This window comes from Tetrao urogallus, assembly GCF_951394365.1.
Source record: "Tetrao urogallus genome assembly, chromosome: 10".
Classification (NCBI taxonomy): Eukaryota; Metazoa; Chordata; class Aves; order Galliformes; family Phasianidae; genus Tetrao; species Tetrao urogallus.
Window position 1 is genome coordinate 10,082,228 of NC_136823.1, and position 27,499 is coordinate 10,109,726.

At 45.6% G+C, this 27,499-nt stretch overlaps 1 protein-coding gene across 1 annotated transcript in view; it reads left to right on the forward strand.

Moving 5' to 3' along the window:
- CHCHD6 (coiled-coil-helix-coiled-coil-helix domain containing 6) overlaps window positions 1–27,499 on the forward strand; it is a gene marked incomplete at both ends in the record, with an annotated part of 109,893 nt that overhangs the window by 71,173 nt on the left and 11,221 nt on the right. The window contains 5 exon segments of the mRNA XM_079540598.1: window positions 17,873–17,896; window positions 17,898–17,956; window positions 19,079–19,156; window positions 19,929–19,941; window positions 19,944–20,055. Coding sequence (XP_079396724.1) covers window positions 17,873–17,896; window positions 17,898–17,956; window positions 19,079–19,156; window positions 19,929–19,941; window positions 19,944–20,055 — 286 coding nt within the window.

Below are 27,499 nucleotides of genomic sequence, written 5' to 3' on the forward strand. Positions count from 1 at the left end.
CTTGGTTATTTTTTTCTTTTAAACAGAATTTGTTTGCTATTATAGAAAGATGTTATATTCAAAGCTGGATGTGAGACTTCAGCTCGCTGGTACGCTGGTGATTTGTTCTTCTGCTTTATACTAAAGATTTTATAAGGCTTGGTGAATATTCTTTAATGAAGCATCTGGTTCTCTACAAGTTCTTCTTGATGGCTGGTAAAATGTCTCCAAGGCATGGATACATTAGGCTCAGAAAGCAAGCTCTAGATTTCTAGGCTAAAATTACAACTTATAGTGGATGACTGTAATTCCTTGCATATTCCCCCTTACCGTGTTGCTTTGAGACCATTCCTTTGGGCACCCATTTCCCTTTGCCTGTTGCTGTGCACATTTCTCATCCAGGAGGTGAGATACAATCTCAATTACCTCTGCCCCACAGAAATGTATCAGGTAATAATTTCTGAAATTTGGAAATTTTATTTTTTGCTCTCCTTTCCTGTATAGGCCCTCCTGCTGGAGCAGGTTGCTGTACTGCATGATAGAGGTGTAAATGCTGTTACTACTTTTGTATGTTTTCTGCTCGTCAGGGGACAGAAATAGGCAGTACAAGAGCATGTGCATCACACCCTAGAACAGTACTCTAAAGGAGGTCAGTGGAATTGCCATCTATGAGTGACTATTCTACTGCTTAGGCACACCAAAGCTATCAACTCCAACTTCTGGTGCCTATAGTTGGATGTTATTGGAGTGATCCTCTTCTAGTTGCTCATCTGCTCACAGCGTTCCCTATCTAGCATGCTTACTAGCTTTGCTGTTTATTTGTTCTGAATGTTAAGTTTTGTTTGTGTTCTCATGGGTTCTGGCTTGCTCCCTGCTACCTGAACTTTGCTTATGTCTAAGCCCTCTGACATCAGGGCATGTTGCTGTAATGCCTCCTGTTCAATTTAGGAGTGTTTTATCTTTTCTGGTGGTCTGTTTCTGTGGCTCTGCAGAACTTCGGCAAGCATAAGAATTGCTGGTTTTAAATCTAATAAAAGCTGGGATAATGGGACAGCTGCGGGAGGGGCAGTTCCCATTGTGTCTTTTAAAATTGCCTGTAGTTTATTGACCACAAGTTTCACCGAGAGCTACTGCTGCCGTTAGATAATGAGAATTGAAAATTGCTGCTGCTGTTTCCCCGAGGTTTTATCTCATGCCAATGAGAGGAGGGTGTGGAAGGAAAAGGAGAGTGGGTAGTGGAAATCTGTGCAATTTCTTTTTTTTGGACCCCGATAGAAAAGAGAAATCATTTTTTTGGAAGCGTAGGTCCTGCTGCTGAATTGCTTTCCTGCCCTGCAAATGTGCACTCACGTGCAAGTTCTGTTAGGATCTCTGTGACCTTCTTTGCTTCCTCTACGTCCTGTTCACACCAGTGGGTGAATCTGAGTTTCCATAGCATTTTGGATGGTTAATCTGTTATGTAACTGGCATTTATGCGAGGGAATCTCTGACCAGCTTCCACCTGAAAAATTGGCCTTCGGTGACCACATATTGACATGATTCAAGATTGTGAACAGTGCTGCTTCTTACAGTTGTGTGCAAACAAATGCCTGCTGCATCCCTGTTCTTCCGAGCATTCTCTTAATGCCTCTAGGAGCTCCTCTTTCACAGAGGGACCAAGGTGACATTTTTGTGCTCTAGCTGCTGGCCAAACCAAGTTACAAAGAGCTGCATACCAGACACACGTATTCCCTTGTCAGTAGGAAGTGCATACACTGAGCTAGGAGCCGTTCATAATTCTGCGCCTTTTCTCTCTGTTCTACATCCAGCTTCTCACGAGTCTGCTATTCATAACAGACAAAGGTAAACCTATTTCTATCAAGGCTTTAGGGCTTGTCTGCATAAGGAAATTACAATGCAATAAACTGGTGAGTGAGTTTATTGTATAGCAACTTCTCTGTATGTGAACATACTTGGTTTGTAATGGAAGCACGGGGAAAATTCACCCTCATTTGCTGTGAGTCACTCTGCTATGCAAACAAGCCCTGGCAAAACACAAACTAGATTCCAGCAGACGTAGATGTCTAACATAACCTTGAGTCTACCACATTCTCCTTTATCCTTGACTCTAATAAAAAAGTGTAGTCAATTTACTGCTCCTACTTTTCACTGATCTCTATGGAAGCGCATTTCCCATTCAACACACAGCAGAGCATTGCGACTCTGCCTGAAGTTTACCTCTGATTTGTGAGCAGTGACCTACATTGCCATAGCTGAGAAGATGCAGCTGATAGTCACGCAGTGTCCCTTCCTGATGGAACAGCTTCACTCAAGCATTTGGATCCTGAAGGAGCCTGGCCTGCTGTGAGCTGTTGTTTCCCCGACCTGAATATTTCTGCCAAAGCTAATCAGCTCCAGGAGACACAGGGAGCCATGGACTGTATTGCAGGTAGCTCAGATCATCTTTAGCTTCTTGTTATGGAATTGTTTCCATCCTGATGGACTGCAGAATGCTTTATAGACTTGTTGATGTACCTATTGGGGTAGGGAACTGCTGGGAGCCTCCCTGTCTGGAGGAACTGTAACCAGGTACAGTGACGAGAAATGCTAGCGTTCTGCTTCCCTCACTGACACTCTGCAGATCTAAATCTGAGCAATTGAAGCCTTGTAGAGAAGATATATCACGAGGTATGCTACTTGAAATACAGTATATCTAACTTGGAAGGCTTTAGGGTTGTTTGAGCTTTCTGAAATTCAGCTTTGTGGTTTGAGATAAATCTGTGTATTTGGTATCTGGAGCGTGATATCCTAGCCGTACCCTCAGCCAGGTATGTGCCTGCCCTGCCGTTCGTCTCTCTGTCCTTGTTCAAAGCAAACGTATCTGTAAAGTGTTTTTCTTGCTTTCTCAGTAAAGTCAATTCTCTTTTTTTAATCTTTCTCTGTTCCAACCTTTATTTGTCCAAATGCTGTGGTGATAACACTATCGGAGGAGTTTATGACTCAATAAATGGCCCCCACAAGGGAATCAGTGGAGAGGCCGCAAGCTGCAGGCAGCTGCTGTTTATTTAGTCGTAAAGGCAGAGCAGAGCAGCACTGGATTCATTGTACCCAGGCATTTCCTGACCTGTTATTTGCAAAGGTGAAAATGATCCATATTTTGCTCCTATTTATAAAGGATGAAAACAGTTATTGTTTAGATAGGTTTTTTAAGATGGCAGTTCTTGGTTCTGTTGGGTCTTTAGTCCTTGCACAACATTTCTGATTCCCAAGAGTTCATCAGTAGATAAACTAAAAATATAGAGCTGCCTGAAAGGATGTAAAGCGCCATCTTAATATATGAGGCATGTCCCAGAGTAAAATGCTGGCCTACTTAAAATGGAAATGGCTGCTGCATATACCCAGTATTCATGAAACTGGAGGCGTAAGTTCTTTATTTGCTCTGTATCTCAGCACTTCACAGAGCCCTGATGTTCCCCACAGCCTGGCAAATCGTCAACACTTATTAACCCAACTACCTTTCTGACTCTGCTGTTTGTGGTCCATGTATTACGTAAAGCCCAAACATAGTACATTCTGGAATTTGCCATTTTCAAAGGAAGCAACAGCATAAATAAGCTTAAAACTTTCTTTTGCCCAACTTGCTGTGCTTCGAGACTTCTCTTCTAGAGAGATTTAGTCAAGAGCAAAGGAACATGCAGGCTATGAAGTTCTTGTGGCCATTGCCTAGTCTAGAAGGAAGGCATCCTGCCCTCACTTCTCCAAAACAATCTGTTGTCAGAGCCTAACTCACAGTCCATGTGTATTTATTTTTGGCTTTCTATTTTTCGCTTGCTTGGACATTTTTTTTGACATTGTTACAGTGAGGCAGAATTGCCTTTGGGTTTAATTTCTCGCTTAATGACTCTAATCTCAGATATACTTAAAGGTAAAATTAGTCTAAACGTGGATATTTTACAGATGATTTTGAAGACGTTGTTGTTAAAGGAGGAAAAGAAGTCCATTTCTGAAGTTGGACTGTATGGCGTTTTGTTACCTTGAAAACGTGGTCTGTGCTACAGCTCCTTGTGATTTAAAACTTGGTTTGCCTGAACCTGTTTAAAAGCAGCCTGAAAAATACAAGGTAATAAAAGTGCTATGGGAGCTCAGCAGTCAGGAGCAAGATGTGCCTGACTTTGCGATGTGGTCTTTGAGTGGGTGGATCTGAATGGGTTCATTTGAAGTTTGGTATCAAAATTTCAAGTAAAATTGGGCCAAGCACTATCAGGACAGGAATGTGTTTCTCTGATATTCTGTCTTTTGAAATTATTTCTTTATTAGCTTAAATAATGAGATCTACATGGATATACTTTATCTAACAAGTCTCCTGAAGTCTTTGCTCTCTGTGTGGTGTGCTAGGCAGTGTGTTCCCAAGAGCTGTAGCTTGCTTGCAGCCAGGTTTATCTACTATGGGAAATAGTTGCTTGGGGGTGAGAGTGTGTTGTGATCCATCATGCTGCTTTAATGCCAGACTTTTTCACAAAAGATTTGTAGCACAGTGTTGGCAAGTTGAAAGTGGAAATTCTTACTCAGATTAATTCTGGGAGACTGATGACCAAGCACTCCTGGACAGAAGGCAGTTGATTTCCAATTTTTAACCGACGTGTTTTGCTGCTGAAGTTAGATTGAAACAGATCCACAGAAATTGCTGTCGATAGCAACTGCTGGTTAGAAGCACAAGGTCAGTGGTCAAATGCCTTCTGACTCCCAAGAAGTTCCAAAATAGCCTTGACTTCCATAACTTCAGTGCTAATGATAGGTCCATTCTCTGTCAACTTGGCTATAACTTGGGAAATAGTATCTGGGATGCCAAAGTCTTCATGACAAACCGGGGAAACGGAAGATTTGTTGTTTGTTCTTGGTCTTGCTCTGTGCAGGATGGCTTCCTGCTGCAACACTTTGTCGTTTTCACACACCATCCATCAGCTGTTTTATCAGCAGGTCTTGGGGCTGAATACCTTGAGGACTAAGAGGATTTCATGCCTTCAGCACTCAGCTGAACCTGTCTGTAGGTGGTATGGAGGGGTTTATTCCTGTGGCACTGGCCCTAATCAAGTAGAAGGTGAGCAAGACTGCTCCATCTTGCCCTTCTTTGCAGTGCCCCGGAGACCTTGGGAAGCTGATGGACAGCACATGAGCCCTTGTATTAGTAGGAAACCAATCTGTTTTTCGTCAGACCTGTGGCACATTGGAGGAGGGAGCCTGGGGAAGTTATCCTGATGCTGCTTCCTTAGTATGTTCCATCCACAGACCATCTCTATCCAAAACTATGGAACACTTGTATTACAAAATCTACATTGTGTAGGGAGAGTTCTTTTGGAGCCAGGCCTGTATGTGCTGTGGCTTTCATCCCTTTATGACACTGTCTTTCCGTCCAGCAGACCTCCTTACCTGGTGGTATTTTGTATTTCTGAATGGGGGCCTCTATAGGAGGCTTTAAGAGCTGGTGAAAGGCTCTTACAGCCCACCCTCAGCATTCCCAGAAGCTGTCCAGGCAGCCAACACCTGTTACAATTAGAACTACTTGCCTTTGTAATATGAGGGAAGGAGACATTGTAGTCCTGAGTTAGTCTGTTGTTGCGACATCCTGTGTGAAGTTGTTTCTGAAGCTGGAAATGTGTGCTGCTCGACTGTGGTAAGCCTGAATGTATGCAGAAATGCAGGCGGAATTATTCTGACAGTGTGTTGGCTCTTTGTCCCTGCTGAATGCCTGTTTGTCCTGTGTAAGTGGATTTCGGGATCAGCCAACCTCCAGCTCTGAATTAGTCTAATAAGGTATGGAGGGGAGGGTTTAAAGGTCATTTTGCAAGCAGCTGGCTCCCTGCATATATTAGGGGGAATGATTCTTAAAATAATGTGATTGGAAAGCTGTTGATTTAACTTTTCAAATACCTGTGGTCTGTAAAATCTCAGCTCTTCTCCCTCTGTCCTTCAAGCTCTCTGCTTGCCCTCTGCCTGCTTATCTCTCTGTCGTTTCTGATTACCTCTACCTACCTGCCTCTGCTTTCTCTCCCTCTCAGTTTATCAGTCCATGTTTGCTGCCCACAAGGACTGGGCTTATTTTTCTGAGCAGATCATCTGTTGGGTTACTTCACAGAGCAGTGTAACAGAAAGATAAGGGTTACTTGGTTCAGTCTGTTAGTAAAGCATTGTTGCATTGTTCCTTTATGGGGGCACTGGGAGCTCTGAACATCCACTCCATCTGCAGCCTTTGTGTGTGCTGCAGGTACCTCGTTCTCTTCTGAGAATGAATTGGACGTTGGTTTGAAGAAGATCATGATATTTTTTATTTTTTAACTCTTGATCAGGTTAGAGTGCACACAGATCATTTCAGCTTGCTCTCTGCAGGCAGTTTCAATCTGTTTCAATCTGCTCTAAATGTTTCATATAGAAATAGAGAATAACTTTCTTTTAGTTGTTCTGTGGATTCCTTTTTGAGTTTGCCAACAAGGGTGATCCCAAGCATTCTGGTGGTTGTTACGGAGTGGACATGTTCCCCTAGGCCTTATAGCAGAAGCAGATGAAAGCTTTTGTCTTAAGCAGTGCTAGAGGTGGCTTATTTAGAATTATCATCCTTTTAACAAGCTCCATAATATTTCTGGGCCGTAGGTTTCTGGCAGTACCATTTGACTTCCTGTGATAACAGTCATGCATCATCTCTTAGTACCAAGCCTAAGTGTGTGTGAGAGTATCCTGAGGCTCAAAAATTCTTAAGTCTTGTTAGAAGTGCAAAGCCACTGAAAAATGCATCGGATGCAGTGATTCAGATGGGATTCTTCCCAGCTGTGTGCAGCAGGATCTGCTACGATAAAGACACTGTGAGAGGACTGGGGTGCAATAGAGGAGCTTTCATGGAGAGCTTGTGCTATGCCAGTGGCCACTGTAATGCTGTGCAAAGCCAAGCTTACAGCATTTGGATGGGCTCCAAATTGACCTCTCTGGAGCAGAAACAGGTCTGTTGCTGAGGACAGACCAGGTGTAACGTTCCCATAAATTCCCCACTTTGTAGCCTTTACCAAAAGTCTCCTGCACCTAGGGGCAGTGTTTTGTTCAAGAGGAATAAGCATTTTAGAAGCTATTAAATGAGAACCTCGTATTCTGTTCCAGCTTTGTGCTGTTGTGAGGATTGTGTGCATGCAAAGCTATGGCATGAACTTGAGATCTCATGTTCCTTGTTTAATGCAGTGTCGAATTTGTGCTGACTGGGAGATGAACAAGAGGGATCTTGGGTGTCTGAGATGGTTCCTAGTGCTTTATTTTGCTGAGCTTTGACATTTGCTGCAGTAGAGCCCCATAAAATGCAGGGAAGTCTTTCTGGTCATGTAGGTGCGTTAGCAGCTTTCTTGCACTGATGGATTAAAGCCAGCCTGCGTGCAGTAAATGTGGATAAATTAAAAAAAAAAAAAAAAAAAAAGTGAGATTGTGTGCAGTGATCCTAGGTCTCCTTTCTCCAGCTGCCACCTTCTGCCTGTTTGCTGGGAACCTTTGCACGGGCAAACGGCTTTGCTTGAGAGAGCAGGCTATGTGCTATTTCTGACATAGCCAAAGGTGGCTGATGCAAAGCCAAAGGAGAGCTTCTCTCCCAGGGACTGAAATGTCAACAAAGATGTTCTGCATTACAGGGCCCTGACTTGCTTTTGTATAAAAGCTGAACAGATGTTGGAAGGTCAGGAGCTTTGCTGTATACAGAGCAGCCCCCAGAGAGCAGGGCAGAGCCTGTTCAAGTGTCACAGGTAACGTTCTGGGTTTAATGTGCCAGCACTTCCCCGTGATGTACGGCTAGTTGGCTGCTTCCCTGCAGCCCTGTCAGGGTTTTTATCCCAACTTAAGGAAGCAGGACTCAAATAACCATGTCGTGTGCTCGTAACCGTGGTTCCTGTCCTGCTCTCTGCCTGCTCTGATTCCGCTGGCAGGTTGCAATGGTATTCCTCAGAGGTATGGTGGCTCTGAAGTAATAAGCTCCTGTATACCTTGTGAAAGCAGGCAATTAGGTGTAGGAAAGGGACCCCAGTGGTGCTTGTGCAGAGGGAATCATATCGACTCACCCTTTATTGTTATTTAGTCCTAGAGGAACTTGACTTTGACTTGAGAATCTGAGGAACCCCAGTGACCTCAGTTCTGCTGTTTGTGAAGCAGCTTATTTCTGCTTCAGAACTGGCTTGGCTAAATGTTTGGGGACTGGCTTGTTCTTACTGCTACGATCAGCTTTGTTAGAGGGGCTCAGTGAGGGTAGTGCTGTAGCATGTGAGGAGAGGGAATAGCTTTGATTTTTGGGAGTTTTCCTTTGGAGAAAAAAAAAACCCCAAATTTCTACCCACATAGTAATTTCCTTGTTCACTTTTGAGAAATGGAAGCCTTATTCTTTAATAATTCCCTCCCTCTTTTTTTTTTTTTTTTAAGAGTAAGATAAAAGATACTGCATTGAGTGTGAGCAACCTGGGAGAATAAAAGAGGTGATAGGTTTAAAGTAGCTTGTAATCTTGCTCCCTGCACTCCTTTCTGTGCTGTCCACTCAAATGTTTCTCTTGGGACATGCAGGCTCTGGACCAGATCCTATCTGGCCTGAGCACCTTCTGCAGCTCATCAGGACCTGTGCTTAGTTGTCAGCTTCTTGCTATGTTATCTTGCTTTTGCCGCTGCGTTTTGAGGCAGGGCAGCAGTCGAGATGGGGGGAAGAGGAATGGTGAGTCCAAGGACCAGCACAGCAGATGACAGTGTGTGAAATAGCTGAAGATCTGTCAGCACTCGTGGGTGCCCAGGGTGGTCACAAGCTGTGACCTGAGTGACTGTCATGTCCAACAGTCATGTTCAGAACTCAATGACAGAATCAATGACACTTGACCACCTTTTCCAGTCCCTTGATCACACTCATCCATCTAGCACTAAGCACACTTTGGCATGACTGGCAGGAGCTTATTCCAAAGCTTAATGGCAGTGCGGAGCTGTGGAGGGCAACCATTGAGGAATTGGTTGTGTTAGCAGGTCTGTATGTGGGCTTTGGGCAATATGACGGGATCAGGTTTATGAAGTTTTCTCAGCCCCTGTCAGTACAGTGCTGGGCTTTGAAGCATGGTTTCCTCTGAGCTTTGTTTTCCCACGAAAACTTCAGGCGTGATCCATCAAGGAGTGTGAAATATATTTAAAATCCCTCTGCTGCCTTTTTCTCACAGTCAGCGGGGCTGTGCTTTCTTCTCTGGCGTGGAGTTGTTTGCTGTTGAGAATAAGCAGTCTCTTTTCTTGCTATTCCTTACCTCTCTTTGGGATGTGATGCCATCAAGAAAACCAGCTGTTCCAGTCTGAGAGTCTGCCTCTTCCTTCATGCTCTCTTGTTGATTGTGTTGAATCAAGGAATGTTTGCAGTAATATAGAAAAAAGGGAACGTGAAGAAACAAAGAGTGAGATCACACAGCAGAAGTCTATAAGGAGGGATTCGTATCCTGCCCCAGTTCACAGTGGCTGTATTTGGAACCAGATCTGCTATAATAACAGCAATCTCCTCCTAGAAGCTTGACTCTTGTATCCAAATTCTTGCTTCAGTAAACTGTGGGATCTGAGAGATCCCATGTGGAGAAGAGAGCAAACGGAGCATCTGGGGAGACCTGACAGCAAGGCCAGTCTGCTCCTGCTGGGAAGACAGTGGCTTTGATAAACTTTATAGAAAAAAGTATTTTAAAGGAGCAGAAATGCAGGAGATGGTCCTGGGTGGCAGCTGTAGCAGAAGGACAAGGTAGGAAATACTCTTGTAAATCCTGCAAATTGGAGTTCTGACTCTTAATATCTTGAACCTCTGTCTCAAATCTTTGCCAACATGTGCTGTTTCCCTGTGACTCGGGTTCACGGCATCCCTGTGCAGCCAAGGAAACTGCTGGGCTGTGCTTTGACTTTGGCTCCAGCTGTTCAGTGCAAAAAGCTTTCACTGCTGCTATGAAAAGCTTTTCTTAAGGGACAACATTAAAGCAGGAGAGTTGTGGTGCTTGAAGGTTGAAGCAGGCATCCTCCCTTGAGAAGTGTTTTCCAATTCACAGCAGTCTGGTACACTGTCATGTGGATAAAAGGCCAGAGGGATTGTGCATTAATCTGTAGCTCTCTGTAATTAATCTCTCCAGTAGCGTTGAATCCGACTGATGTTTGAACCCATCAGCCAGGTATGTAAAAATTTCTTCAGTAGCTCTGAACTGCTCCACAAATCTCTAGGCTGTAACTTTGCATCTGGGTCTCAGCTGCTTTTCTTGATCACCCTTGGCTCTTGCTCCATCTTTGTTCTTCATTTGCCCTGTTAGCATTTTCCTTGGCTTTATCAGTATTGGTTTGTACTTGAACACGGTGCCTGGTTGCATGTTTATCCTGGCAGCAGGATGGTTAAGTAAGGTGCCATACTGCATGCCTCACCCTGGTCAAGCTTGTGTTCTTCCCGGTAACTGCCTTAGAAACAACAAATGTTTCTTGATCTCGGCACAAATTTTGCAAGTGCCACTGAAGTCTTGACAGACTTCTGTCATTGCATGTTGTAGAGCTGTAAGAACGTGTCCTGATTTTTCACTTGGGATTTATTATTTACAAAGTTACTTTGAGGTATGCACTTGATTTTTATTTTTATAATGTTTGTAAAACTTTTCCTACTTTACCTGTAGGAAATAGCGGAAGATTGTCTTTAAAAACACAAGAAATTTACCATTCCTACTGGTCAGGATGTAGAACAGTGCATCTTGCAGGAAGCTCTGTTTGGACCCACAAGCCCTAGGATCAAATGCTGTATAGCACTGCTGAGTTACTTTCCCTGTGGCATTTTCAGATTTTTTGTTTTGCAGTGTGCTGAGTTGAACTCTGATAGTAATGCCACGCACTAGGATGGCTGTTGTTAGTTCAGGGCAGTGCATGGCAGATGTCTGAGCAAGGTCTGGCAAGGGTTAAACTGTTCCAGGGTTCTTCTGTGATGTCCAGCAAACTGAAACTCGTACTGTGGGTATTTCACATATACTTCAAGATGGGGCTCTCTTGAATCCTGTGGGCGATATCTTCCTCACTACATAGAGTGAGCAGTTCTGGCCACCTGTAGGACTTGTCTTTTAAAATGTACAAGAAAGCTAGACATATGCCATTGCCTATTTTTGCTGCTCCTGCCTCCTCCTCCTGTCTCTTCTTTTACTCACCTCTCTCTAAAGTTTGGGCTCAGATTTTTTTCCTTTCCCTCTGTCTTCATTTTCTTTTTTAAACCTGCTTCCCTCCAGTGTCTCTGCACTCTCTGCCTCTCTCCCTCCTCTCCTTTCTCCCATCCCCTTTGTTTGCATTTCCTTCATTTTGGAGTCGGTATTGAAGCTGACACCAAACTGCTTACTCCCTGCGGCACTGAACTGGCGGTTTTGAAGGAGAAGGCTGTGCTTTTCTCGGGGGGGGGCAAAGCAGAGTTCAGTATCTGTCTTATTTTAAATATGCATCGTAACGTGGCTGATCAGAGGAGCAGAGAAATCATTGGGCTCTGAGTACTGGAAGCTTGTAAAGACAGAGAGGAATCCTCTGCATTCCCTGTGCCCCTTGCTGAACACGAAAGCAGCTGGGCACAGGGCAGGTTGACTCAGGAAACATGGGTGAGTTTGAGAGACTCTCAGTCAAAGGAGGATGGGAAGATCTGCGTGCTTGTGTAAGCATCACACCTTCTTTTTCTGCTTCAGCTTTCTCCTCTTGTCAGATTTATACATTTATTTTTAACCTTGGAGGATCCCAAAGTACGTTACCTAACTATCCATCAACCTTGCAGGATGCAGTTTGCCTTGGGCAAGTGGAAGATTGATCACTGATCATCGTGTTCTTATGGTGAGGAGACAAGCTGGGGTATCCCTGTTGCATGTTGTTTTCACAACCACTGTCATGGCAAGATACAAGAGATGGATTTGCTGGTTTTGCAGAATGAGTAGCAACTCTACTAAGGCAAGCCATGTGCCCAGCTGGTTTATCACTTAAGTGGATCTGCTGTGCAGCCCTACACAATGCTGTGATGCAGTTACCTAAAGGACAGAATAGAAAATGGTGCTTATCAGTTCAGCAGCTCCCAACATTGAGTTAGGATTGGAAGTGAGAGGTAGCCTATTGAATTAAAGCTGCAGCTGTAATTTTAGTTTGGTCTAAATACCTGTAGTTTGGCAGAGTAGCAGGGTCCTGACTTCTGTAAAAATGTCTGGGTCTTTCAGGACCATGGGAAGGTCAAGACCTCTGCTGGAAACCTGCTGTCAGCCTTGTTACTTCCTGGGTCACAGTCTACTTTGGTTTACTTGTGATTGTTCAAGTGATCAAATCTGGTCTGCCTAGCTGGGAGCGTTCAAGGTTATATCAGCAAGAAGTATGGGAGAGGCTGCAAGCTCATCCTTTTCTTGTTCTCGTAGTATCGTTGACTGCTGAGGTGCCTAACCCATCAGAGGAGATATCTGACTCAAGGGCTCAATACCAGGTGATTGTTAGCTGGAGAAATGCAGTGACTGTGCTTAGGATGGTTTAATAATAGCCTTATTTTAGACTCTGCTTGGGAGAGAGAAGAAATAAGCAGATTGAGGAAGCTACTTTGCAGTTCTCCAGAACTGCTCAGATAAAACTGGAATAACAAATCCCTTTGATTGGAGGCAGAAAGTCCTCCTGTAGCATCTCAGCATTTGTTTTGTTTCAATTCCCTTCTACTTACAGAAAAAGTAGTAGTTAAGGCTCTGCAGTTGGAGGCTGGTTTACATTAGCAAAATGATATGCGCGAGCGATAGAAGAATTGACTGCTGGGGTGGATGGATTTGGCCTTCTGTTCCGATTCTGCCTTTTTTCCCCAAGGATCCATGTTTCTTGGATTCTACCGAGGTGTGTTCAGTTGCTGTCCCTGTAACAGTTTGCTCAGTACTTGTGGGAGAGGTTGTGCATTTGAAGTGGGTGGGGAATGGAAACAAGAGTTGGCATCGTGCAGCTGATTTCTGCTCTGCAGTGCTACATACTCACTTGTCATTTTTTCCTCTCCTTTCTGAAAATTTGTGGTTTCATGTCTTAAAATAGCTAGTAGAGAAAGAGGGCTCATTGCCTACCAGGATAGACCTTCCCCAGCTGTGCTCTTTTAGCTCCTTCCTGTCCTGGAGGTGGCTGTGCTGGAGCTGTGAGCCCCTTGCAAATGTCTGTGTCCCCTGTCCTCACGTGCAGCACTGCGTACCCCACACTGCAAGCCTGATTTGGTGCTATTCTTCCTCTTAGACCTTTTCTGAACAGTTAGGCTGCTCTTTACACGCTTGTCAGTTTTTCTGACCTCCACATTCTTTCCTGAGCAGGTTTCCACAGGGGAAGCTGTGGTGGCAAAATTGCCTGAACTGTTCGCTGTAAGGTTGTCACAGTTGCTGCACCCATGGAGGCTGTGCCAGAGCTAGGAGAGCTCCTTGGGAAAGCAAACAAGCTGCTACAATTCTGGCATGTGACCTTGCTTGGGCTGCAGTAAGGAAGCTTCTTCAAAACAAGCAGTAGAAAGGGTTTGCCCAAAGTTGCTTTCATGTGTAAGTTATTAAGGATTTGACCCTGGCTCTCTAGGTGTAAAAGGCTGTGTTAGCCCTCTACTTCATCTCTTGCCAAGTCACAAAATCCAGGTACTTACCAGGAGCTGTTGCTTGTATGACCTTCATGCATGAAACAGTTTCTCTTTTAAAATGTTTTTTCCCCTTTATCAGTTATTCATTGAAGAGTCTCTCCGCATCTGTAGAATTTTGAAGGGTAGCTATTATTTTACCATTTTAATTTTCCCAGCTGTTCAAATAATTGTTTTAACCTCTCCGTGCCTGGGAAGTGCTTTCCACATTCCTGTTTGTTCTGCATTGTGTTTCTTTGGTTTCATGTTTCAAATTATGAGCAAACGTCTTCCCCCAGCCCAGATGGTCATTCTGTGTCTGTCTTCTCTACAGCTTTAATGGTGTGCTGGTCTGAATGAGACCGTGAGAGCAAGGAACTCACAACTGCCCTTTTTGTGATACAGGTTCAGATTTCATCGCCTTCGTATTCATTTTTGATTTCTTTCTTTACTTTTCCAATCAGCGTTGCTTTTCTTAAGTGCATCTCTAAAGGCTTTGCCATAGAAATGAAATTTAAGTAGCTGTGCTGTGGCATTTTGAATGCATTGCTGTAGTTTCTCTTGCATGCTTTCGTCACGTTCGGAAAGTTTCAAAAGGTGATTTATAATTTATCAAACTAAGCATAAAACATCTGACTGCAAAACCTATCAATCTGATCCCATCTCTTTCTAGCCCTTTAATTAGGGAAGCCCTGCTGAAAAATGTACCCATCAACTACTGAGAAATGGTGCGTTCCTGGACCCTTGGTATAAATCTTCAGTTATCCAGGTGCCAAAATGCTGTCAGAACTGACAGATCTTAGAAAATACACCCACAGGCAGAACATTATCCATTACACTAGCACTGAGCAGTGGGCAGTAAGGCAAAATCAGCGGAGTATGTGTCTTTATCAACCTTAATTGGCTTTTCCCGTTGATAAACATCAGGGTACCCAGCAAGGAGGAGAGCCTATCTAGCAGTTTGATCTTTCCATCCCTGAGCTGAAGGTGCAGTCCATCTCCACTGACGTGTGATGTGGACTTGTCTCAGCGCGGCTCCTAGCAGCACGGCAGCCTGCAGCCCATGGAGAAGGCTGCCAGCCTGTCTTCGGTGAGCGACCGTGCTTAAACAAGCGTGAAGAATGAATTACTCTGGATAAGTTGGGTTTCATCCGTGCTCTTGTTGCTCGAAATGCAGTTTGAGAGAGCCAAAGTTAGTTAAACTTTTCTGCAGTTCTTGGTTTGTAGGAGCTCCTGGATTACAGCTAGCTGGGCTCTGAAATGAAGGACCTGGGTAATGGATGTTGTGGTATGAGCTGGAGATGGTGGAGAAAAAGGAAGCAGCGACTTTGCAAGAGCTACTGGATATGACACATGTAGAGGTTTGGGGAATACAGCAAGCTTCTGCCGGGTCATTTGGCACTGCAGGCTTACCTGTGGCTTTGCATCACAGACGGAAGAGTCAGCAGCTGCCTGGGTTTCTCCTGGGAAGGCTGTTCTGCAGCCTTGCTGCAACATCTTCCATTTTCTGAACCATTTAAATGTTTTAGTTTTTCCTTGGCGCTGCTTACATCTATTGCTATTAGATTTATAAAAGTTTTATTAGGGTAAATAATACAGTGAAGATGATTTCAAATCTATTACTACGCTAGTCTTTATCTAGTTGATTAATGAGAATGACTCATTTCTTTATTTATCATCAATTTGGCAGCGTGTCGTGCTTCTCTTGCTAAATTCTACGGAGTTTCTCAACATGGCTTTATTTTAAGTTTCTATTCTGCTAAACCAAACTTGTCTATCCGATTTCCATAAATAATGGAACACAGAAGTGACTCCATTTGAAAAAGAGAGTTTACTAAGGGTACTTTATTGCGGAAATGAAATTTTCGCAATCCCTGATGGTCATAAAAGCCAGACTGTATGGCCGTCACAGGGCTGCAATCAGAGAAATAACAGCGTAACCCTTTATTTAAAAAGGCTTTTAAATGCATAAATGTTGGCTATTCAAACAAATGAAGGAACAGTCTGATATCCAAAGGTTGCTGCGTGGAAAGCCTTACATCCATGGGACCATCTTCTAGAGAGTGTCCTAGAAGTGCCACCTGGTGGGGCTGGGATGAGGGGATGTGGATCTGCAGCCTCAAGCAGCACAGCTCTGTTTTGCTCCATGTGTGCCTGTGCCAGCCTTTTGCCTGGCTGAATGCACTGGAGACTGGCACAGGAGAGTCCCTGTTGGGTTAAGTTCTAGAGCCTGCTGCTGTACAGGCTGTAAGAATATGATGGACCTTATGGCAAAATAGTGTGGATTGTGCTTTTTTTCCCCCTTCCTTTTTTTAGCTGTATGATAAGCAGCTCCATAGTGACTTCTTGTGTTCAGAAGGTTTCTTTAGAAACTTGAAGCAAGTGGGAGGGAAGCTTAACAAAGTCCATTCTGTTCTTCATATTCAAGCTGCCTTTCTACAAGCCCAGCCAATCAAGTGTGTTATCACTGTTCTTTGCAACGAGGGGAAGGCTGAAGCAAACCTGTGTGAGTAGCCTAACACACCATGATTCACATGGTTTCCATGGATGCTGGCCATACCACCGTTCGAGTGATTCTGTTGTACTGATGCAGATGCCACAGCAGATTTAGCAGGATGGCACATTCCTGCCTGCTGGCCGTAAGCTCTTGTACCTGCATGAAAGAAGGGATTCCTGTGTGTGCAGCCTCATGAGAGGATAACGAGCTATGAGTCTTATTATGTGTAATAAAAGAATAATTCCAGGTGAAGTATAGCTGAGGATAGAGATCAGGATTTTAACATCTTTGTTTCTGTGATAGAAAATGAGCACCGAGGGTAGCATCACCTTCAGTAACTGCAGGCCATGGCAGAAGTGTTTTGCCAAAGCAGCAGTGTAAATGCAGGCTGGCACGGCCTGACACTGGGGCTTTGTCAGTCCTTCCCCAAATGCCTGATGGTTCCCAGCTCCCAACCACCTCCTGCCTGAAAGCAAGGCTGCAGGACTTTTCTCTCTTTCTAAACCTTTTGCTCTGTTTTGAGCTCTGGGAGCCATTGTGAGCGTAGTGCCGCAGGATCCTCTCTGGTAAGGGCCTTGATAAATATGTATTGTGTTGTCAAGTGTTCCTAACTCCTCTGCAGGTAGCAGCAAAAAGCAAACTGCATGCCATGGGTTGTTGTGTCTCCAGGGTCAATAAAAACAAGATGGCACGGGGGATTGTGGGAAGAGGAGCCAGGATAACTGCCTTCAGCATCACCTGCTAATAACACAGCTATTTATAGATCAGCTGAGGCTTTGTCAACTGGATTGTTAAATTAATATTTACATACCGGCGTCATTGTCTCTCACTAAAAACCTCATTTGCATTAGTGCTTGGACAGAAGTGCAGCTTTCAGTGCTCCAGCTATGTGTGCTTGATGAAAGTCTGTGCGGTGTGTGCGTTTGAAGCTGCTCCTGACAGATTCTTGCTTTGCAAATCCCCTCCTCCCTGCAGCAGCATTTCCCCACCTTTCTGTGCCACTCGTTGCTCACAGCAGAGCTCTCACCTTTGTTCCCAGATGCCCGTGGCACACAGTGAGGCTGATCTCACTGGAGATGTGCAGCGTTTCCACACAGCGATTCCTGGTTAATCTCTGCCTCTCGGAGAGGCTCGAGCTGTTGATGTCTTGTGGGTAACTTAATAACTAACAGACAAATAGGACGTATAGACTGTGGTAACGTAGCCCAGATGCAACCCCCCCATCCCTGTTTGCATCTGTTTGAATGAGTTTTGTTATAGAGGCTTTATTTCTGTGCTGGCAGCAGGAGGCGGAGCTGTGCTGAGTGCAGCAGGCTCCACACCTGGCTAAGCAGGCTCAGTCCCGGTGCTCACCCGCCTGCTTTTCAAAAGGGGAGAGTAATCCACTTGCTAGACATGTCTGTAGCTGTCTTGTAAGTCCTTGGGCAACCTTGAGCAGTCATTTAACTCGTGTTTGTTTGCCCAGCTCTACCTGGGCAGATATTACTTCTGTGGTTTGGAGGGTTGAGGTTGAACGGATGTCTTGGAAATGCCATGGATGAGAGGTGAGGTGGAGGTATTTGTGCTGCTGTCTCAGACAGCCGATCAGAGTGCAGCTTCACCTGCCTGTCTTACTGCTTCGTGCTTCAAAGCACCCGGACACTGGGCTTATGTGGGAATGGGGAGGTGGTAATGGCAGGGCTGTGGTGCAGGCAGGTGTCACAGCCTCAGCCTGGCTGCTGATAAGCTCCTGCTGCTGTGTTAGTCCTAATCTGCCTTTGGCCTGTGAAGGGATAATGGTATATGCCTCTCTGACACCTCTACAGGCTCTCTGTGCACCTCATTACTCTTTTTTTGGAAGAGAACTTTGCAGTCCTGTTCTCCCTGCAGAGTAGAGCTCCCCTTCCCAGGTGAGTCCCATCAGCACCAAGCTAGGACTCAGGGTGCAGGCTGCAGTTCAGCTCTGCTGGCACACACAGCATCGTTTCTCAACAATATTACAGTGTGCTCTGAAATCATGAGTTCACCTTTCATGTGTTTTGTTTAAGATAGCAAAGCCTCCATTTCCTCACATTGAAGATGTCTCTTCCCTTGGCATGCAGGAGGGGATGGGGACGTGGGCCAGCTGCAGGCACAGATCTGGAAAGCCTGGAATCCAGTGCTGTGCTGCTCCAGCTCCACTCCTTGCCTTGTGCCCATCTCACCGCCTCTCTTATTTCAGCTTTAATTCTTACTGAAGGCAGCTCCCAATTCTTTCATTTTTCAGATCACCCAGGTGTTTTTTTTTTGTTGTTTTTTTTTTTTTTACCTTATGCTGATGTACAGGGGAGATTGGCTTTAATGCAAAATGTCAAGGTCTTTTCCTAGAGAGCTGACAGTAAGTATAGGTGTTCTGTATGTGCACGGGCTATCGGGATTAGGCATCCTTACTCAGAAACATTGGCTGAGACAGACCGACACTCCTCCTGCCACAGAGGCAGGCAGGCACTCTCTGATGCCAAGCCTTGAAGTATTTGGCATGTTTTCTTCTGCCCTAGTTTTGTGCAGTTGTTCCTGAAGTTTTATAACTACATGAGAATTTTAGTTCTGTTTAAAAATTAAAACAAATTAAAAGAAATAATAATCAAGCCCTCCTCCTTAGAAAGCACCGGTATGAGAATGTGACCCAGGTGCTTAAACCCAGAAGGCAAGTGAAATAACCCTGGTGCATTTTTGAGTGGTTTTATGTCAACTCTGTGGTTTTGGGGAGAGTTTCTGACTTCCCTCTTGGGTTTTGAGCCTGTGAGGGTGTGCAGCAGGGCTCGTTTGTGAGTGAGGAGCGCTTGCAGCTCTGCAGTTTTGGGGAGAGTTTCTGACTTCCCTCTTGGGTTTTGAGCCTGTGAGGGTGTGCAGCAGGGCTCGTTTATGAGTGAGGAGCGCTTGCAGCTCTGCAGTGTCCCCTGCAATCAGTACCGATTGGTCTCCCTGTATCACAGGAGCCTGCCCTGCATTTTTTCACATCTCATTTACTTTTTAATTTGCACTTCTTTCAGTCGTTCCACTTTTCAAGCATTCCTTGCAAGCCCGAGGATCTCAGGCTCTTCAGCTTTCAGCGGAAGCCAAGAATTCATGTAAGAACACGATTCTGGGCCATTGCTTTGACATTTTCGTGGTTATGTCATATGTCATCAGGCTTTCATGCGAGCTGGCAACACCGCTTACACTGAGTGTAGTTGTTCATGGAGGGGGCCGGTTCGGCTCCGTACCCCTGGGCTGATCTGTAGGAGACTGCCTGGCTTCTCTGTGCATCTCAGCCCTTACCTTTGTCTCTGTGCAGAGGCTCTTGTGTGCTGGCTCCCTGGCAGCTGTGGGAGCACGTGCTGTTGTGATGGCAGCTGAGTTGGTGGGCACACACTCACACCTCCGCCCGGCCTGACGGGGGGACGCACGCAGCCAGACTCCCACAACAGCAAGCTTTCCAATAAAGCTGAAACACAGAGGTATTGTTTGTCCAACCGCTGGCAAATGCACAGAGCCATTGTGCGGCCCTGAAAGCCTTGGCGCTTTATTCTCTGCAGACTGAATGGCAGCCGCGGGTAATAATAACACAAGATTAAAAAAGCCAACATTATAGGGGCATTTACAACCCACTGAGAGAGTGAAATCTCAGCAAGGCTGAGCCGTGTCTCTAGCGATCCTCCGTTTCTACTGCTTGATGAGGAAATGATGGGCAGCTCTGGAGAAACGGCTACTGCGGAGCAGATGAAAGGGGAGTGGGTTGACTGCTCAAACACTGCACTCAGAGTGGGGCAAATGGAGCAGCTCGCTGCAAACCGAGCTGCTGGCCTGTCCCCTTGTGCTGGGGGAGCTGTGCGTGTTTGCGTGCCCACGTCTCCTTTGCAGGCTGATGGAAAGTGAAGGCAGGCAGGTGGCGGAGCTGGGCTCAGTCTGTGCCATCCAGAGCCTTGTGCTTGGAGGCTGTCGGTCAGCGTCACTCAGGGATGGTGCTGGGGGAGCCTGGAGGCTGCAGGTGTGTGAGGACATAGCTGCAGGCAGAGCAGCCAGTCCTCTCTGCTGGCCTACGTCTTCTGACACTGCACGTACTTGGATTTTGGATGTAAGCCTCAGTTCTAAGTCAGGCAGCAATGACACCCACTTCACACAATTTAAGCTCATCTGACTGATAGCATCTAACAGGTGGAATGTCATTGTTTTCAAAACAAACATACTTAGAAACCAACCCTGTTTGTAGAGATAAAAAAAGAATGCGAAAACACTGAAATTTACAGGAACACTTTCTTTTATTAGAAGTCAAGTCTTTAATTCAGGTTCAGCTCTAGCAGTTCTTTAACTTGACTGTCTTTAAAAAAAAGCTCTGTGTACATACATCTATCTGATCCAGAGGCAGAGGAACATCCTCTCTGGACATGCCCAGGCTGCAGAATAGCAGTGAGATCTCAATGCCAGCTCTACCCTTGCTCGTTAGGTATCACAGCAGGCTAACCCTGGCAGTGTGGAGCTGCTGGGATGTGCCCTGCTCAGGCAGGTTGTGCACCTCCCTGGGACTCTGCAGTGCCTTCCAGATGCGACCTTGCTCTTTTGGTATGAAGGATGGAATGAGTAAAATGGTGGTAGATGTTTTGAGTCTTGAAGTGATAAAATTGCTTTTTAAAGATGCTTAATTACTTGACTCGGGCAGCTATGGTCAATGACTGTTGTTTTCCATTTTAATAGCATTCAGTTCTGGCTTCTTGCTTTGCTTGTACCACACAGGATGGCTTGGGAATTGCTGAGACCAGGATTGCAGAGTGCTGGTTTTTGTGTGGGACGTGATGGGGATTCTGGCAGCCACACTGCTTCACAGACTCATTTGGTTGGATTAATGAATCTGTCCCGGCCACTGTTTTTCCAAGAGTGATGAGAAGTTACTGATATCATAGGGATTTGTGAGCTGTTTTTTATATTGGCCATTTGATGGGGAAAGAAATTCAACTCAGAGGCTTTTCAGAAGAATAGTGTTTGAGTTCTGTTCTAATCCTGGTTACAGAAAATTGACAAGTTGCTGTTAAAGTCTCTTTGAACATAAAGTATAAATACACATGGATTGCACCACATTTTTTTCTTCTTTGTCTCCTTCTCTCTTTTTAATTTCCTTTATGGCTGTTTTTTTTTTTTTTTTTGTAATTTAAACGTTGCCTATCTTACCCTTTAGACAGCTCAGGTTTGGACCTGAGGTTCCTCTGTGCTGGCGCAGACCCATGGAAGAAAGCTGTGGGTTTGCTTTGTTTCCACAGGTTGCAAGTCTGAACCGAAACGTATGGTAATGATAAGAGCTCTGTGGGAAGAAGATGCAAAGAGGTGTTGAGTGACACTAGAAAAGAATGGTCTAGGAGGTAGGAAGAGAGGATGTAGCTAAAACTAAATACGGTGCTTGCTTTCTGCCAGATCCTTTGCAGCAGAAGCATGGATGTATTCCCAGCTGACAGCCCCCTCGTCTCTCTTTCCCCCTCCTTTTTCTATCTCCCCCTCTGGGGCTGCTCTGTTAGGATGAGTTGCTTCCAAACAGACAATACTTTCCTAGCAGATAAACGGACACCTAAGAAGCTATGCTGGTATCTATCATAAACAGACATGCAGCATAGTGAGGGAAATTACAGGATGGAGACCTGCATCATTTGTCATATATGTATAAAAAAAAAAACAACTAAGAATCCCAACCTACTCCCCCTCCACTTGAGCAGTGTCCACAAGAAGAGCAAGCAGTGCACTTAAACACTGTCGTTTTCTTTCCTAGTCTTTTAATACATTATGAAAAGCTCCAGTTAAGCATTCCACCTTGGGCCCTGTTTGTAAAGGATGTGTTCTAGACAGATGGAAGCAGGTGTCTGTCCTGACACAGATGCAGGACTATAAATTTGCAGTGGAGGAGATGGGCAATGATTATTTAGGAGGCTTTTGTGGCTTATTCCAGCATCTGGCATTCTACCAGGGCACCTTCTGAAGAGGGAGAGGGACAGGAAGGAGCTGGAGAAATGCTGACCTGCAGTTCCCTGCCTTGTGCCCACGCAGCATGGAGGCTTCTGCGTGTCTCAGCGCCTTGGTGCTGACAAGGGGAGTGGCAGGGTGAATATTTGGGGTTTATCGGGTGACTTCTGGAATCTCTGTCTAAGAGGCATGGTTGAATCATGGTCTCAGCAAAGCCCGCTGACAGCTCACATCTGTTAGTTCTCTGTCTGCTTGCCTGACCTTGGTGAATGGTCTAACTGGCCTTTGGTGCAGGGCAAACAACCAACCTTTTTTTTCCTTGCGGTTGAATCAGATCTTGCAGTTCCTGGAACCGGCTATTACAAAATACTTGAGAGATTGGCAAGAGCTAGGCGTGTAATTAATTCTTGAAAATCTGATGGTCAGATACCATAAGCGCCCATTCAGCAGCGCTCAGTTGGTGCAGAAGAGTGGCAGCGGTGCATCAAAGGGGCTGATTCCATCAAAGATATTTCAGTTTCTGGATTGCAGGCGGGCAGTTGAGGTAGGATCCCTGTTTTTTGATCTAATTTACCTGTATGGTCTCTACTGTGGCCCTACTCTTTTTGGGTATCACAGAAACAGGCAGAAGTGCATCTCACACCAATCTGTGTGGAGTCAGTCTTCCCTCTGCTCTATCCCACTCATTTTTGCCTCTTCTGCTTGTAAAAAAGGGTGAGTGACATTTACGCCCGTACAGGTGAGATGAATATGGCTATCACACAAACAAAATCACTGGCTGCCGAGTAACAACAGCTTAATGAAAATGTGAACTGTTAAACAAATAAAGCCAGTCAAGCTCATAACACTTCTGTGTGGAATCTCACTGTATCACTGAGCAGAAATAGCATTAGGCACAGAAGAAGGATATTGAGAGAGGTTGCCTGTGCCTGCCTTGCTGTGCTGGGTGTGTGGGGCTGGGCTGGGCAGCAGCAAGCCACAACCACGCAAGGACATACAGCTGCAGCTGCAGCAGCTAAGGGTCCAGGCAGGTGGCCATCCCTGTCTCCCATCTGCATGGGGCAGTGGGTGGCTCGGGATGAGCCCTCAGAGTTTAGAGGATAAGAGGTTGCTCCATCTCATTTTTTTTTTTTCTTTTCCCCTCATCTTATCTAGGCTTGGTCTCTGAGCTGCATGGAGTCCCCAGCCCCCCAAGGATGCATTGAGTCTGGGTTGCACCAAGCTTTAGTGCACCCTGGTGTTGGAAAAGTACAAGTTTACCTTTAAAAATGTGTTTATTTTTCTGGGTGACCTTGTGAAGTTTCCTTGCACTGGATCTGTTTCATGCCGTCCTGCTGCCTTTATCTAATTTGTTTTCTTGTGTATGTTACTGACGTCAAGTGAAGTGTAATTTGTTTGAGAAGTGGTGCTTATAACAAGGATCCTGCTAGTAATCCCTGCTCTGAATCCCTGTATACACAATGCTTCAGGAATAATTAAAGTCAGAAACTTCAATCTGGAGGGATGCACAGGGGAAGCCTGTCCTGAAATGAGGCTTGGCATTGCTGGCCTTCGTGCTTCCAGTGCATTTTAACAGTAGGGCTTGCTGTTTTTCTTCCAGAACTGGATTTAAGTAGAAGCTTGACATCCTGAATTTATGTACCTAACACTGCTGTTCATCAGTCAGTATTGTTACCGTATCCTTTTTCTCTCTATTAATTTTCCTCAGTAGTCTGCAGGGATCATTTGCCAGCTTGTTTCCAATTCCTGCACCTTCCTGGCGCCTTGTTTTGTAACGTCTTGCATCGTGTACTTTCCATTTCTGTAATTCATTTAATTCAAAATACTGGAATGGCTTTGCAAGTATTTACTGCATCTCTTTCTTCCTTCCAGTAGGAGATTACAGGTCACGTATACAACTTAATCCAAAGTCATTTGGTTTCTGGGATTATTTTTTTTCTTTTATCCACCAGGAGTGGGGGTATGTGGAAACTGTTGCCTTTCTGTGTGTGGGTTTTGTGAAGGTTGCTCAGATCAGGGCTTGGTGGTGCAGCAGTTAAACCCTGCTGTCAGTGTCCCCCAGCAAACTATGTTACTGTTGCTGTCCTTAGCTTGCAAATGTTGTGGGTTTAGGGTTTGCAATAACGAAATTCTGTTGCATCAGTAAGAGGTTTTCCATTCCTATTGGCTCTGGAAATGGATATTCACAGTTGGGTGAAGTTCATTTTAATCCTTCCAAAACTGGAGCTGTATTTGTACGAGTTGTTCTGCTTTTGGATCCTCCTGGGACTAATCCAGGAGCTTGCAAAATGCTCGGGGTGCCTCTGGCTGTGGGGCAGAGGGGTTAGGGTTAGGCCCAGCATTATCCTCTCCTCCTGTGCGTTCCTGCCTTCAGCTTGCTCCAGAAAGATGCTGTGCTGTGTTTGCAGTCTCTACCTTCTGATGTGTATAGATAGCGGGATGCAATTACCATCCCATGAGGTAGAATCATTATGCTGGCTGTAAAGAAAGAGGGTCACAGTCCTAAAGGGAAATGATTTTAAAGCAATCTTGACCGAGTCTAGTAAAGCCATTTCAGACCACTTAATGCTCAGCCAGTCCTTCACAGCATTTATGATACGTCCTCTTTACTTGGAAAGAGGCAGTGGCACTAATGCTTGTCAAGGGATGAAGAAAACCACTGATAAACTACAGCACAGGGTTGGGGTGACCGTCCTTGGAGGCGTTCAGGGACTGCGGAGCTGTGGCACTGAGGGTCAGTGGGCATGGTGTGGGGGGTTGGGGTTGGACTTGGTGATCTTAGATCTTTTCTGACCTTAATGATTCTGTGTTAGGCAGAGTTCAGCGCCGTTTGGTACGTGGAGCTGAGATCAGCAGCAAGCTGAGAGATGCTCTGGCCAATCTGGTGGGAGAGGCAGGCAGCAGCTGGAGGTGTGCTGGGGGCAGCTGGGGTGCAGAGCTGGCACTGCTTCACGCAGGTGATTTTCTTAATTTCAGCCCCTTGCAGCAGCTGGATAGCCACGGCTCTGTGGGTTTACAAAGCTCTGAGCCAGTACCCAGGAGAGCCAGAACGACTAGTGGTGAAATGCTCCACATCCAGTTTTTGTCCTTTAGAGCTCCTGTGTAATTTTATTGGAAAACAAAAATTGTTTAAATAATGGAACAGACCCAATGAAGTTGTGCAGTGATGCAGAAGGGGTGAGGAAGGGTTATTTCCTTTCTTTCCATTACTTCTCCCCTCCTGCCTCGCCTCCCAAGTGTGGGTGAAAGCTGCGTGTCAGGCACTAGCCCGGCCCAATGGCTTTTCTTAACAGCAAGAATAAGATTAAATGCAATTAACATCGATTGAACAAAACCCGTCCTCAGTTTGCACTCCAATTAATTAATCAGCCATCCTTTCAGTGGCAACCCTCTGCAGAGCCCTGTTTGTTCCTCTTGGCCGTACCATTTTCCAGCACGTGTCCCAGATGAAAAGAGCTGAGCGTGGCCTCCTGCTCCCCGCTGTGGCTCTGGGGCTCCTGGCTCAGCCAGGGGCTTCTTGCTGCTTGGGGACTGCAGAGCTGCTCAGTCAGTGGCAAAGCGTTTCCTGTGAAGCGAGGCTGATGATGGGAGCTCTCTCCGAGTTAGAACAAATGTCTGGAGGAAATCAATGTTAGAATGCATGAACAAACAGGTGAGGCTTGGAATAGCTGGAGATTGGCTGTGCTGGTAAACAGCCCGGTGTTCTGGCAGTGCAGGGCAATGTATTTGACAGCACATCCCGGGCGTTTGCTGAAAGTGCTGTTCTGCTGCCCTGCTCTGAGGGCCCTGTCCCAGGGAAGCAGCTGAGAAGTCACCGGGTGAGCTCCTCTGCTCTGCAAAGCTGTTAACGTGGAGAAGAGGGACAACAAAACTCTTTTAATAGCATTTTGAATTAATGCTTTTTGTTGCTGCCAGGCGTACTCCGGCCCCTTCGTATTCCAAACCCAAGGACAGCAACTGTTGGACTTCTGAAGGATGAGGGAGACAGAGAGGCTTTTCTGTGCAATAACTGTATGGCACAGAAGTGCTACGATCCATTAGTCAGCACAGCTGCTCAGCAGAACAGCCAATACCCCGAATGTAACAGAACAAATTGCACATAACCAAAAAATACCTACAGCATACATCAAACCGGAGTGACTCAAATGTCCCTTACAATGCTATGGGCTGCTAATAGCCCCACAACAAATGCCTTATCCAGCAGAAAGGCCTTGGACACCCATCTTAGGACAGGTGAGGATTTCTGTAGTTTGTTAGTGCCTCTTTGCAGACGAACAGAGATGAAGAAGTGACTTGGTCACGTTACTGAAGTCTGCTGCGTGCCTACAGGTCTTCTGGGTTTGAGAAAACTGCCTGCGCGTGGCACAGAGCTGGGAACTATGGAGATTAATTTCTGCTTTGTCACTGACATTCCAAATGCACCGACTCATTTATCATGGAGGTCTGCTCTCTGATTTCTTCATGGCTACGCAGTGCCCAGATGTGCAGGCACCATGGTGTGACTGCTTGAAGGAATGTTAGTACAAAGTAACGCATCCACTGAGGACACTTGCAGGGTTTACCCTTGTGAGACTAAAGGCTGGTTAAATAAATACATCTTGGTCCAGCTGGGGCTTGGCAGACTGCATCTGGCAAATCCAGAGGGAAGAGGTTCCTTAAGGCCTGGAGTTCATGGGTTTCACCTGGAGCCGAGGCATGGAGAGGATGCCGAGCTCCTGCACTGGGACACAGCTGTGATGGATTGCCTCGAACCCCATACTGAAGACAGTTCTTGTAGGTGGTAGTGCTGGAGTTTTTCAAACCAGAACCTGGTGTCTACCTAACACTCAGAACAATCTGCTCTCCCTCTGCACGAAGGGAACTGGCACCATCACCATCCTGATTTATCAGTGAGTGCTGCATGCTTCAAGGCTGCTTGCATCCTGAACTCTTACCTAATACTGCAGCAGAGAACATCCAAAGCTGGCCGTGGGGCAGTTACTCTGTGATGCATCACTTAACTTCAGGCTGAGCCTCAACTTGATTAATTGGGAGGATCCCATCATGCAGGAACAGCTTGTGGCTGTGAGCTGCCTGGGCTTGTTGCTTGTGCAGCCTGGCTGGTACATCTGCAATGCTAAGGATGTGCAGGAGAGAAAAGGCTGCTCCTTCCCCTTCCTAGCTCCTCCTATCAAAGGGAAGGTAAGCATTGTAGCAGCCCTGGGGCATGTTGCAGGGAGGATTCCAGGTTGGAAGGGACACCAGAGGGTGCCAAGTCTGGATCCATGGGGCTGCAGTGCTAGCTGGAGTTGAAACACTGGTGTGAATGGCTGGCTTAGCAAAGAATGGGTTTAGTCGTGGAGAAGTGGCGTCCTTCCACGCTATTACACAGCGCGTGAGGCATGAAATCAAAGGAACTGTGCTTTTAAGTAGTTAGCCACAGGTTTATGAACTGACAGCTCAGGAACAGCGAAAACAATTTTGTGCATATGGTGACAAGTGTTTTCTTC